Below are 14,172 nucleotides of genomic sequence, written 5' to 3'. Positions count from 1 at the left end.
TGGCATGCAAGTGGCCCCTCCCCTTCAGAGCCAGGCATATGCCTCCATTTTGCTCCCACTGCCTGGAATGACTCCACAGGGGAAGGGCTGCTCACATGCTGTGGTGAGCCTCCCTGCAAAACCTACTGCTTTGCACCCCCTCAGGCTACGCCACTGATAATCAGCACTTGGAATTGTGTGAATTGACTGACCTGTCCAACTTTTTCTGAGTAAGGAAGACAGTGCAAGGTTTCAAGCCTTACAAAGTCTATTCTCTTTTCCCCGAGAGGTGTTTAATAAATGGCATGATCTTTGCTATTTTTGAAATGCCTTCTCTGGGGATCGCACTAACAATGAATGCAATTTCTAAGTTTCTAGTCTGAAAGATTTGAAAGTCGCATGGCAGGGGCACCCTGTGTTGTTGGTTGAGCTCTTGGCACAAGATGGAAACCTAATAAATAATACCCCCAAAAAAACCCCTAAGCATTATTTTTGTGAACATTCAGTTCTGTCAACTGCCATTTATAAGGCTCCTGTAGTTCTCTTGATCTGCTATGTTATTTGGATGAAATGCTTCGGGTGTGTGCAGCAGAGCTCTGCAGAAATTCTGTATGCTCAAGCCCTTTGGTTTGTGAAATCAATCAGTGTTTACTGAAGTGCATTTACACTAGGACAGACAAGTACAAAGGTAAATAAATACAATTTTCTTGAATGACCTCAAATTCTACTCAGAATAGTTTACATGTAAGAACATAAGAACAGCCCCACTGGATCAGGCCATAGGCCCATCTAGTCCAGTTTCCTGGATCTCACAGCGGCCCACCAAATGCCCCAGGGAGCACACCAGATAACAAGAGACCTGCAAGGTCTCCTGGGAATTGTAGTTAAGAACCTAAGAACAGCCCCACTGGATCAGGCCATAGGCCCATCGAGTCCAGCTTCCTGTATCTCACAGCGGCCCACCAAATGCCCCAGGGAGCACACCAGATAACAAGAGACCTCATCCTGGTGCCCTCCCTTGCATCTGGCCTTCTGACATAGCCCATTTCTAAAATCAGGAGGTTGCGCATACACATCATGGCTTGTAACCCGTAATGGATTTTTCCTCCAGAAACTTGTCCAATCCCCTTTTAAAGGCATCCAGGCCAGATGCTGTCACCACATCCTGTGGCAAGGAGTTCCACAGACCAACCACATGCTGAGAACTTTGTTCCTCAAAACTGCTTTGAGATAGGGGTGTCAAACATAAGGCCAGCAGGCCATATGTGACCCCCAGAAACAATTTATCTGGCCCCTGTTATAATTGGGCTCTCCCTGTTTGATAATTGGGCTCTCTGATCTTAAAAATATAAACAAGATTTGCACATTTGCACAAATGACAGAGAAATGCATTGTCATTTGAACAGAATGAGTTTCTATGTCAGAATAAAGTACTTATTTCTAGCCATCATCTGCTTAATGTCATTTTCTGCTTAATGATTTCATGTCCGTGCCCTCAGCAGGCACCATGAATGCCAACTTTGGCCTCCTGTATGAAATCAGTTTGACATCCGTGGTTTAAGGCATAATGTGTCCAAGGCCACCCAGTGAATACAGGGATTTGAACCCAGATCTTTCTGCTTCAGCATTCTATGTGCTGTGCCACACTAACGGCAGTTGTAGATAGCAAAGAGGTTTTGTGACAGATTTTGTGGCCAAAATGGGCTTTTGGTTTTCATTTATGAATTAGAGATTGCATCTCAGCATTCACATTTCTGCCATCTTGGAGCATGGTAGTTACCAAATTCATGCCATAGATCCAGCATGTCTATTTCAGTTAGCATGTGATTCTGAACACACTTCCTCCATGAGATTTACTTCTGTGTAGACATGCCTAAGATTGGACTGTTAATGTTGCACCGATATAATTTTCCATGTTCTTTTATAATATACCACCATTAACTTAATCTGAGTATCATTTGAAGTGAGACCATTGGAAGTTGTTTTAGTGGCTGTTCAGTAATGCTTTAATCCAGTGTTTCTCAAACCCACTAGGTGGGTTGCGAGCCAATTTCAGGTGGATCCCCATTCATTGCAATATTTTATTTTTAATATATCAAACTTGAGGCTACCATGCCTTGTGACTGCATTTGGGGAAATGTTACAGATCTGTACTTTTAACAGGCTACTATGTACATGCTTTTAACAATGACAGTCAATGGGACTTACACCTAGGTAAGTATGGGTAGGATTGCAACCAAGGATAGTTAAAAACTTTCCTGCTTGATGATGTCACATCTGGTCATGACATCACTTCTGGTGGGTCCTGACAGATTCTCATTAAAAAGTGGGTCCCAGTGCTAAAAGTTTGAGAACCACTGTTTTAATCTGAGTAGCCAGATCAATTGGTTTTGACCGGCAGATATGTGGTGGAGAGTGGGAGTAGAATCTAGGTAATAGAGGACATGAATACCACAACATGAAAAGTAGCATGGAAACTTAATACGAATCAATAGTCGGAGACCCTTTCTGAGAAGTTAGCATTTTTATACATATGTGGTGAGTGATATGAAGTGGTTGGACAACCCTCATGGCTCGAGGATCAAGCTAATACTTTGGGACTCTCCCATTCAGTGCATTAGCGTGTTGCCTTTTCTACCTGTGGTGCTTTCAAGGACTGCTTATAAAGAGCCTCCTCGCCTGTAACTAGTGCTCAAGGCGAGCCAGTTTTGAGTGCCCAACAACTCTTGAGAAAAGGTCTATCGAGCAGAAGAGACAAGCAGCCTTTAAGTTACAGCATTTGAAAGACAGCAAGTATGTGGGGGAAGCGTGCCTGCTTGCTGCGTGGCCGGCTGGAGCCGGGCTCTCCTAATCAGCCTTTCATCAGTCCTTGCCTGGGCATATAAAAACCATCACAGGAGAAGCACTTGGTTTGCTACTCTTTCAGCACCAGCACCGAGGACAGTTCTCGGCAGGCAGCCTGTTTCCCCCTGCTGTGGAGAGAGAAAATTGCACACAGGCCAGTATGCAGCCAGCAATGATGATGTTCTCCAGTAAATACTGGGCAAGACGGGGGCTTTCCCTGGATTCAGCAGTGCCCCAGGAACACCCACTACATGGCAACCTAACTGTAAGTAGCCAAGGCCTGGTCAATCTGAACAAGTCCCATGTTCTAAGATTGTTTTGGGATTTCTTTCCCATCACTTCTTGCAACAGAACACAGGTTTGCTTGCTCAGAAAAAAAGTTTATGATGGATTAGTCTCATTTGTCAGGTTCTCTTTCCCCCTCGTTCCCCCCAAAACTGTTGGTGCCCAACTTACTCAAGGAAGGATTTTCTTGAAAACAGAAGCCCTCGGGAAGGGGGGAATGACTGCACACACCTCCTTAGCCTGTATCCTTTCCCTTTTGTTCTGTTGAAGATGTGACTAGGGGTAGAATTTAATCTGCTTTTGGAGAGAGAGCTCACTTTGCCAGCCTTGGGATTTACAATATCCGCTCGTTGATTTTTTAGTAGTTTTTTAAGTGTGACACCTTACCTCCCCTAGCCTCTTACTCCTGTAGTTTGTCATGCATACCTCCAGCTGTGACACTCACCATGGTTCTGGCTGGAAATATTTCTTTATGCAAACAGAGTTGTGTATGTGGGGCCAACAGTGCCTCTCGGTGGTGTAGCTATAGGGGTTCAAAGTACCAAGTTTTGCAGGGAGCCTCATCGCAGTGTGCAAGGGGCCCCTCTTCCCCTTCTAGGCAGTGGGAGCAAAATGGAGGTGTATGCTTCTGTTTTGATCCCCCTACCTGGAATGGCTCCAAAGGGGAGGGGCCCCTTGCACACTTTGGTGAGGCTCCCTGCAAAACTTAGTGCTTTGCACCCTTTCTAGCTACACCACTAGTGACTATGTATTCAGCTGGATCCTTCTAGCCCTTTCACTACATTTGGTTTGAGACTCTGACCTTTTTAGCTTCTCCTCCTTTAACTTTCTTGATAACCATATGATCATGTCATATTTCTGTCTGGGGAGGGGTGGCCACTATTCTAACAGCTCAATCCTGTGCATGCCTACTCAGAGGTAAGTCCCATTGAGTTCAATAGACCTCCTCCCACTTAAGCATGTTTAGGATTGCAGCCTTAGTAACTTTTACAGATCTACCTTTGGACATATTGCATTTCGGAAAGGTGCCATGCAGGAAGGACATTTGTTAAATTTTATGCTTCATAGTAATGACAACAATAGAATCAACAGAGGCTGTTTGAAGCCATCTGTCTTCTTTTAGCAGTAAGATTTTGCATAAATACACACTCAATATATCAGCTCATTTAGCAATTTAAAATAGTGGGTAGAGCCAGTCATTTGACCAGAATACTGGTGCAAATGAATGAAAATGCTGTCTGAAATGAGGGAATTCCCTTGTCCTCCCTAAATGAGGTCCCTGCTATGTTGAGGATATTCAGTGGTGGGAAAAAAAGATGCCCTGTGTTTGCCCTTAAGTGAAAAGCTCTTGGTGTGTGTAGTGGAACTAGACTAGAGGTACATTTTGCTCTCATGCCCTGCAGGGTGACATCATAAAATAAATCTGGACATCTTGTTGAAAGGGGTTTGTTTGTGGCCAGGTACTTTCATTTGCAATTCACAGTTTTTAAATTTGCATTTTATTTTTCAGGGCAACCGTTCATAATCACATATCATAAAGTTTTTTCATTGCTCACAGTGCTTTTGAGAATGACCAATATGCTGAATGAATGCGTTATATGCGTGGAAGCCACATGTGAGCTATGCGAGACTCTGTGCTGATGATTTCTGCTTCTCCAAAAATACTGGCTAGATCAGCATGGGAGAGCAATTGTACAAAACCAGTAACAGTGGCTCCAGAATCTTCCTCTCTCCCAGTAACATGTGGGACCTCATGCGTGAATGACTTCTTGTTTTGCTTCTAACTTAGTGGCCAGCACTGTGGCAGGAATAAATGCCTGGAAATTCTCTTGGTGAATGTTAAGATGTGCTTAGTGCCGAAACAGAATCACTTGATTCTTTGCCCATTTTTGTTTGGTTGATGGTATTATTGGATCTCAAGTAGATATTTGTAGAATGAATATGTTGAATTTGGCCTGACAGTGAAGAAATCCTTGAAAACATTATGAATTTCCTGTGTGGCCAACATGCTCTCTTAGAAGACCATAAACCAACCATATGTACATTGTCAGAACAAAGGGGGGGGACACATGACTGGCACAATTGGCCACAACTTCTTAGCATTACATGACATATCCAAAGAAAGTTGGTCACGACTCAACACCCTTGTAATCTACAAGACACGTTTAGTCATGATTAAAAGTCTGTACTACAGCCTGCAGCATATGTGCAACAAAACAGAGTAATAATAATAATAATAATAAAACTTTATTTTTATCCCGCCCTTCTCCCAAAAAGGGACCCAGGGTGGCTAACATAAAACAGATTAAAACATCATTTCACAAACAGATAAAAACATATTAAAAAACACATTAGCAGAGCCCATAAAAACAGTAGTCAGAAGAGTCAGAATAAAAGAGCATAAAACAGCAGTTCTTAGAGGAATCGGGCCTGTAAAAAAGCAACTAAAAGATATATAAAAGATGTTAAAAAGGCCATAACGTCAGAAGGCTTGGTTAAACAACAAGGTCTTCAGGAAAGGTCTCAAGAGAGGGAGCCATTCTCAAGTCAAGGGGAAGGGAGTTCCACAACGTTGGTGCCACTACTGAGAAGGCCCTATTTCTTGCCGCCGCCCCACATACCTCCTTAGGCGGCGGCACTTGTAAAAAGGCCTTCTCTGATGACCTGAGAGGACGAGCCGGATTGTACGGGAGTAGTCGATCTCTAAGATAACCTGGCCCAGAGCAGTATAGGGCTTTAAAGGTCAAAACCAGCACCTTGAATTGGCTATATGAATTGAGTAACATATAGCCATCCTAAGTGACAGTAGAACACTGCTTCTTAACAGCTTAACAGCTCTCTGTTTAGAAAGTGCATCATGATCGATGTGGCTCTAAGAAGGCTTTGATGAAGTGTTTTGCTTCTGTTCTTTGATTATACTTGAAATGTCCTAAGAATTAGCAACTGCAAACAGTGGCTTTCAGCATATTAGGGTTTTTATCCACTTCAAATATTAGTTGTCTCTTACGAGAATTCATTGACTTTAATAGAAACAGCCTACTGAGTGCCCTCCAGTTAAATGATGCTGAGCTATCAGCTGGCACTAAAGAGTGCTCATTCAGATGTATTCTCTCTTTATGCTGCAAGAGTCAAGAGCCACTGACAAATACAGAGATACCCTGTGTGTCCCTTTCCAGGCACAAGAAGCAATGTAGCAAAGGAACAGAGGTGGGAGTGATGACAGTAGATGAGTTGTGAAGAATGGAGAGAAGTGGTTGAAGGAAAGATGAGGAGGGAGATCCAATTGGGGCCGCTTCATGCATTATGTGTTAGCACACCCTGGTTTGCCCTACACTTGGCAGGCAGCAGTAACTAACTCCCTAATAAATACATAGCACGTGTGTTAATTACATTCATGTTTTGTACATTTGGGAGAATACACCTAAAGGTGTGGATCTACTTACCCATTTATGGAGAATCCTTTTGGTTGGACTTTGCCAGGAATTCACCTCTGAGATGATAATAATAATAATAATAATAATAATAATAATAACAGGTATTTATATACCACCTTTCTTGGTCTTTATTCAAGACTTTATTCAAGGCGGTTTACATAGGCAGGCTTTTATTTAAATCCCTTATTAAATAGGGATTTTTACAATTTGAAAGAAGGTTCTTTCTTTCAAGAACCACTACATTCAAGGTGTTTCATTCCGATCTGGCTTCACATTCTGGCCTCCATCCTCCCACGCTCAGAGCAGATGGAATAGCTCGGCTTCAGCTTGTCAGCTGCTTCAAGGTCGCACGGTGCCGATGGCCTCGAACTGGCGACCTTGTGGATGTTATCTTCAGGCAGACGGAGGCTCTACCCTCTAGACCAGACCTCCTGCCCAGACCAGACCTCCTGCCCTAAGATAGCCTTAGTTGCCTTGGTTTCAGTGTTTGCTGGGAGAGGGGAAGTGTGTGGACAACCCCCCCCCCTGCAATTAGTTTTCTATACCATCACCTATGGCAGTGATTCCCAACTTTTAGGAGCCCATGGACCACTAAGGCAAAAATTGGAATCGTCATGGACCACATACGGCTGTTGGTGTTCTGGCCTCCGCCGTCTCTGGTGGTCTGTCTCCTAAGTGCTCCCCTACAGGCAATAGGAGAGGGTAGAGAATGAACCATCACACATGACACTTAAGTAGTTGTGGCTGCAAGTGGTCTCCACCTTCTTTGGTGGTCCATGGGAGACTGCTTGCTCAGCAAGACACTGAATGTGATCAATGGTGATTTTATTTTTTTCTGGAGATCTCTCAGACCACCTAAGGTCCATAGACCACAGGTTGGGAACCAGTAATGGTATCTTGTAGAATCTGTGTAGGTTGATACTGGGTAGCAATGTCTGCTGTCATTTTGCTCCTTCCTCGTTGTGAGATTCCAGAAGGCAATGTAGGGAGATTACAATAGCAGGACGCCATAGAAATATGTTGTGAGGTATCACCAGGGTTTCTCTCTCGTGCTTTTTGTGCACATCCATGAAACCCCTGGGAGAGGTTGTCGAAAATGTTGTAATAGGTTGAAATTAATATGTCGATGACACCCAGCACTATAAGGACTTTCCACCTGAAGCAGTTGCTGTGTTCTCTTGCTTGGATAATGACCTGAAGCCTATATTGGGTCAGGTAAAGGTGAATAAAATGCAACTCAGTACAGAAAAGGAGTTGCTCATTGTGAGTGTGTTTGTGCTGGTTGCACCAGGCTCCTCTGAAGTTTGGGTGAGTCATAGATTTGAATGGTGGCCAGCACATCATCCTTTTGGCCACATGTGCCCCTTCCTGGGGGAAAAAGGACCACTTCACAGTGGTTCATGTTCTAGTAATCACTTGGTAGGGCTGTACATGGAAGATAAGTTGAAGAAGTTTCTAAACTATCGGTTGGTCCAAAATGCCAAAAGAAGGTTAGTTATTAATGCCAACCCTATGAACTGCTTACGGTAACGCCAATGTTGCAAGTGCTTCATGGGTGACCAATTTATTTCTGGGTGAAATGAAAGGTGCTTTCTTTTAACCTTAAAGATTTATATAGCCTGAGTGTTGAGGAAGCACTTTACACATTCTTGTTCTTTTGAGGTCTAGGAAAAATATCTTATTATATGGGTGAAATGTGAGGCAGACAGTTCAATCCTAACCTTGTCAGATACAAGGGAAGGGACCAGGATGCAGGTCTCTTGTCTAGTGGCTCTCTGGTGTGTCACTGTGAGATACAGGAAGCTGGATTAGGTGGGCCTTTCCCTGATCCAGCAGGGCTCTTCTTATGTTCTTAGATCCAGCAGATGATGTTCTATACCAGTCTGTTAGAACAGAACAAAAAAAAAAATCTCTTTACCCAGTGTGTAATTATTCTGTGGAACCCCTTGCCACAGGATGTGGTTATGGTGTCTGGTCTAGTTGCCTTTAAAAGAGGATTGGACAGATTCCTAGAAGAAAAGTCCATCACAGGTTAAAAGCCATGATAGGTATGTGAAATCTGATTTCAGAAGCAGTCTACCTTAGAATGCCAGGTGCAATGGAGGGCACCAGATTGCGGGTCCCTTGTCTTGTGTGCTCCCCGAGGCATCTGGTGGGCCACTGTGAGATACAGGAAGCTGGACTAGATGGGCCTTTGGTCTGATCCAGCAGGGCTCTTATGCACTGGAACAGGCAGGCAGACTGGCCTGTGCTGTATCCAGCCCAGGTTAAGAGGTGGCTGGAGAGTAACTTGGGGTAAGGAGATATTTTTCAACTTACCCCAAGTAACTCCTCAGCCACCACTATGGGGCTACTTCTGTACCAGCAAATCTGCTGGCACAAATCCAAGCAGCCTGTGCAAGGCTGCTTGGGCCAGGGATGGGGGTTAGGATTTCGGTCCCACTCCCTCTTGGGCCTGATCCACCTTCTGGGCTGCCCTCCCCCCACCCAAAGATGCGCCTCCCCGCTTCATAGCACCTTCCTGCCACCCTCTCCAACCCCCTTTGCCGGCCTGCCCGTCCAGCATGAACTCACCCTCTGACTGGTATGGAGGTTTGCTCTGGCTTCTGGGAACCAGTGTGGGCCTCCACGCCAGCCTAGCCAGCTCTTGAGTAACTGTGAATGGGCTTTACAGTGCAATTGCGACACTCCTGGGCCAGTGCAGGGGGCGTATGTCCAGCACAGAGCACAGCCAGGATTTTGCGCTACGTTCCACAGCTAACAGCCTCTTCAATGGAGGGTCCTGTGTTTATGCAGTTCCTGTTCACCTCATACTTGCCCATTGTAGGGCCATTTAGGTACGCTGTGAAGATCTTTCTGTTAGGCAAACAATTTCTTGTCTTGGTCTCCATTCAATTTTTCCAGTTAATTAAATGTTCAGAAAGTTTTGGGGGTACCCCACTGCTTGCCTTCCTATTATACATGAGGGCTAAATTCTAGTTTCCTATTATAGACTGTTTACTGAAAACACATTTAGCAAGTCATCCATGCGTTTATCAACTGCATCATTAAACATGAAGCGTTAATTGTGTTTTAATCAAAGCACATCCAGTCCATGAGAGAGAGTATTTGGTGTTCAAGAAATTGGTGTAAGCAGTGTGCTTTATTTTGGCATAGGTAATATATTGATTTTTTTTTTTAAAGACACTTATTTTTGTGGCATTTCACTTCCAAGGAACTTGGTTCTCCCAAGAATTATCTATAGAAAGATGCCTCAGTCCAGCAAGAGTAATCTATATATAGATGGTTCCCTTCCTGCAGTGGTTCCCAACCTTTAGGAACCACTAAGGCAAAAATTGGCATTTTTGTGAACCACATGCAAACCCCCATCCCCCTGCACACACACACACACACACACACACACAAAATTAGATTTGATAGTCCATAGGGAAGCACTTGGCAAGACACAAGAAGTTTCAGCTGTGGCTATGGGCAGTATGTTCTTCACCCTCTCCGGTGGTCTTTGCCCTCTCGCTGAGCGAGCATTCCCCCACAGACCACCACAAAGGGCAGAGTGTGGACAGCCCACACTTCAGCGGTCCTTAGGGGGGTGCTCATTTGGTGAGATGCTGGAAGTGATAAAAAGCAGTCATTTCTTTCTGAGACCATGCAAACCACTTTTCAAAATCTCACGGACCACCTGTGGTCCATGGACCACCTGTGGTCCACAGATCACAGGTTGGGAACCACTGCCTTGCTGGATTGGGCCCTGCAAGCACATAGGGTGCTTTCAAAACCTGCACACAAATTAATGAATGTCAAAGAGCACTATATGATAACTTAATTTGTGATGGAAGTGGACATTTCCCCTCTCACTCTGCAAAGGAGAGTAATATACATTAGAAATCTATGTAGTGTGGTATGCAACCAGTTGATTGTCTCATCTTCCCTTCTCTTACCACAGAAGATCCTATCATGGGTATCAAGGCAGAAATTGTTCCATAAAGATGCTTCAGAGGTGGAAGCAAACATCCAATCATTGTCTGGTTCTCCGAGATCTAGAGAGGACGATCTTTTCTAACCCTTAGGAAACCCCCATGTCTCCATTACAGTACCTTTTTTTTTCTATAGTAGCACTTGTAGCACAGATTTTTCTTGCTTAACTTTCTTGCTTAACTGAAGAACTGAATGTGAATGAGACTAACTGAATGTTAACAGGAAACAGGAACTGCTTAGTTAGTCTTTTCTCTGTAGCTCGAAGGCTGCCTGCCTGCAAGGTCAGTTCTTTAGCTGCAAGTTGTTGTTGGCAAACTTCAGTCTCGAAAGACTCTGGTATCGCGCTCTGAATGGTGGTTCTGGAATAGCGTCTAGTGTGGCTGAAAAGGCCGATTCGGGAGTGACAATCCCTTCCACACTGGGGGCAAGTGCAGTCTGTCCCTGGTCTGTCTCCCTGGCTATAGGCCTTCCTTCTTTGCCTCTTTGCCTCAGGCTGTTGGCCAAGTGTCTCTTCAAACTGGGAAAGGCCATGCTGCACAGCCTGCCTCCAAGCGGGCCGCTCAGAGGCCAGGGTTTCCCACTTGTTGAGGTCCACTCCTAAGGCCTTCAGATCCCTCTTTGAGATGTCCTTGTGTTGCAGCTGTGGTCTACCTGTAGGGTGCTTTCCTTGCACGAGTTCACCATAGAGGAGATCCTTTGGGATCCAGCCATCATTCATTCTCACAACATGACTGAGCCAACGCAGGCATCTCTGTTTCAGCAGTGCATACATGCTAGGGATTCCAGCACGTTCCAGGACTGTGTTGTTTGGAACTTTGTCCTGCCAGGTGATGCCGAGAATGCGTCGGAGGCAGCGCATGTGGAAAGCATTGTTTCCTCTCCTGTTGTGAGCGAAGACTGCTGCAAGTGCTACTACAGAAAAGGCACCATAAGGGGTGCTAAGGGAGGCATTATTTATATGGGAGTCCTAGAATAGAACCCCCATGGATATGAGACGATTCCCGTGTTCTCTTATGCTGTTTTGATGAACTTTTATAGAATAATAATTCATGTCTATCTGCCATCTATTCTTTCCATTTGACTATGTCTTTCAAAAGTGCGGGAAAATTCTACTTAATCAGGAGATACCTGAATGCTAAAATCAAACAAGAACTGTCTGCTTGAAAGGAAAATGTATTTTTTTGGGGGGGGGGGGGAAGAAAATTGCTTGTACTCTGTATCTATTTTCTTTCAGCTAAACAGAGCCAATTCTGGTAAAAATGATGATAAAAGGAGTAATAAAGGCGCGGGCAAGAATGAATCGACGTCTGAAGGTGGAAAAACTGCTGTGGTGTTTTCTTTGAAAAATGAAGTTGGTGGCTTAGTCAAAGCTCTCAGGCTCTTCCAGGTAAAAGCTTAAACTTGTTGTATAATTCTTCATTGATTGGAAAAGTTGGTGACATGGGGCTAGAAGTGAAAGCCAATGTACCTGTGTGCCTTTTTACTAAATCTCCAGACATTTTGGGTGTGTTGGCTCTTGGTCTGCAGAAGGCTGTGGCATAGCTAGAGGGGGTGCAAAGCACCCGAACACATCGTGAAAGGGGCCCCTCCCCTTTGGAGCCATTCCCAGCAGCGAGAGCAAAATGGAGGCAGGAAGGGCCCCCTGTTCAAAAACTTAGTGCTTTGCACCCCCTCTAGCTATGCTACTGGCAGAAGGACTTAGCTTAGCTCACTGAACAAATAACATATATGTGGGGTGAATAGTTCTTATGGATGTGTTATGTTTGCTTGGGAAGAGACATCTCCTGCAGCTTGTGTAACAGTCAGCATCTTAGGTGATGTTAGTATGTGTGTAAACATGGTGTGAAGTGGTAAGAGACTGATGGCCCACGCCCATAGGGCACTTTGCGTGGTGGAACTCCCAGTCCACTACCATAAGTGCTGCTGCGTTGTCGTAAATGACACACCGTTGTCATGCACTTTGGGGCCACTGGCACAAACATCTGGAGATCCTGTGTGTGCAGTTAAGGTGGTGGAGAGAGTGGGGAGGAAGGGAGGGAGGGGGCCGCATGGGAGCTGATCTTGGTGGCAGCAGTGCACACCAGATCCTATCCCCCTTTCCCAATTCAGACCTACTCCTAGGTGTTTCCTAGGACTTAAGCCAGAGAAAGAGCTGGCATAGGTCTGAAGGGACAACCAGGCAGCCAATGGGGAGGTAAGTAAAAAATGATTTTTACTTACCTCTCCCAGGCCATCTGGTCCCCCCCAACCATAGCATGCATGTGCTCTGTTGTTGCTCTGTATGCTATGGCCTGGGGGGTGGGTAGGATTGGGCCCTGAATGCAGTATCTGTGTACAGATGGGGGAAAGTGGAGAAACACTATGAAACAGGCCAGAATTATATGCCTGTTTTCAGTTCCTGCCTTTTCAGAATGCTCAGCCCACAGGCGTTTGCTATCCCTGCTCTGCCCGGGGATTTGACACCTGGAGGCTTGATCAATGACTTGACGGTCAACTGTGGGGCCCAATGTGGCAAGAAGTCCAATGCTTAATTTCTGAAAAGAGAGGTGCCAAGGCCCCAGCTGACCCATGTTGCCTGGAGCACCCTCTGGGTATTTAGTAAATAGGTGAACGTTCCTCAGCTTGAATTGGAATCAAGCTTGGTGAACTGACCCAGTTCTTCAAAATGGGAAGTATTGCTCCGTTTTCTGAAAGCCCAGTTCTGAAATTGATGTTGCGCTCCTGGTGACATCACAAGGGATGCGTGTGGAGCAAGCCTTGGTACATGGCTCCACATCCTCTCTGCCTTCCTACTTACATGTCTCCAATATGTCCTGGCTCATACCTGCAAAGGGGCATATTGTGAGTGTGAATGTGAAGCAATGTGCCTATTACTCACCCACAAAGATGGCTGTGTTCCCATTTGCCTTGCATAATGGGAGATGACCTGCTTTGGGGGACCTTGTTGCCCACAGAAGCACTATAGTGCATAGTCAGACTAAAACAGGTTGAAATAAAGATTACTCTTGTATATGCAAATGATTTCATTTCCTGCCCATTAATTTATCCCTCCCTAAAAATTTGGCACTGACAATTTATTTTAATAGTGATCAACTGTTCTACAAACCATTGCAATGGTAAATCACTTTTAATTATTGCTAGATATTTTTTGTTCTCATCCTAGACCCCTAATGAAATGGAGCAATGAACACATTCATAATTTTACAGTACACTTTTTGGACTAAACATCACAAATCATTAATTAAATACAATCTCTCTTAACAAAAATACCTTCATATGCAGACTAAGCTACGTTAAGAACATAAGAACATAAGAACAGCCCCACTGGATCAGGCCACAGGCCCATCTAGTCCAGCTTCCTGTATCAAACAGCTGCCCACCAAATGCCCCAGGGAGCACACCAGATAACAAGAGTCCTCAACCTGGTGCCCTCCCTTGCATCTGGCATTCTGGCATAGCCCATTTCTAAAATCAGGAGGTCGCGCATACACATCATGGCTTGTACCCTGTAATGGATTTTTCCTCCAGAAACTTGTCCAATCCCCTTTTAAAGGCGTCCAGGCCAGATGCCATCACCACATCCTGTGGCAAGGAGTTCCACAGACCAACTACACGCTGAGTAAAGAAATATTTTCTTTTGTCTGTTCTAACTCTC

The 14,172-nt window shown here is 44.8% G+C and overlaps 1 protein-coding gene across 1 annotated transcript in view; it reads left to right on the top strand.

The window, feature by feature from the left end:
* Nucleotides 1-2,983: 2,983 nt before the first annotated feature.
* TPH2 (tryptophan hydroxylase 2) overlaps nt 2,984-14,172 on the top strand; it is a 67,501-nt gene continuing 56,312 nt past the window's right edge. Inside the window, exons 1-2 of the mRNA XM_066633678.1 lie at nt 2,984-3,088; nt 11,752-11,904. Coding sequence (XP_066489775.1) covers nt 2,984-3,088; nt 11,752-11,904 — 258 coding nt within the window. The remainder of the gene's footprint in view (nt 3,089-11,751; nt 11,905-14,172) is intronic.

Source organism: Tiliqua scincoides, chromosome 7, assembly GCF_035046505.1.
Source record: "Tiliqua scincoides isolate rTilSci1 chromosome 7, rTilSci1.hap2, whole genome shotgun sequence".
Classification (NCBI taxonomy): Eukaryota; Metazoa; Chordata; class Lepidosauria; order Squamata; family Scincidae; genus Tiliqua; species Tiliqua scincoides.
This window is presented reverse-complemented; position numbering and strand designations above follow the sequence as displayed.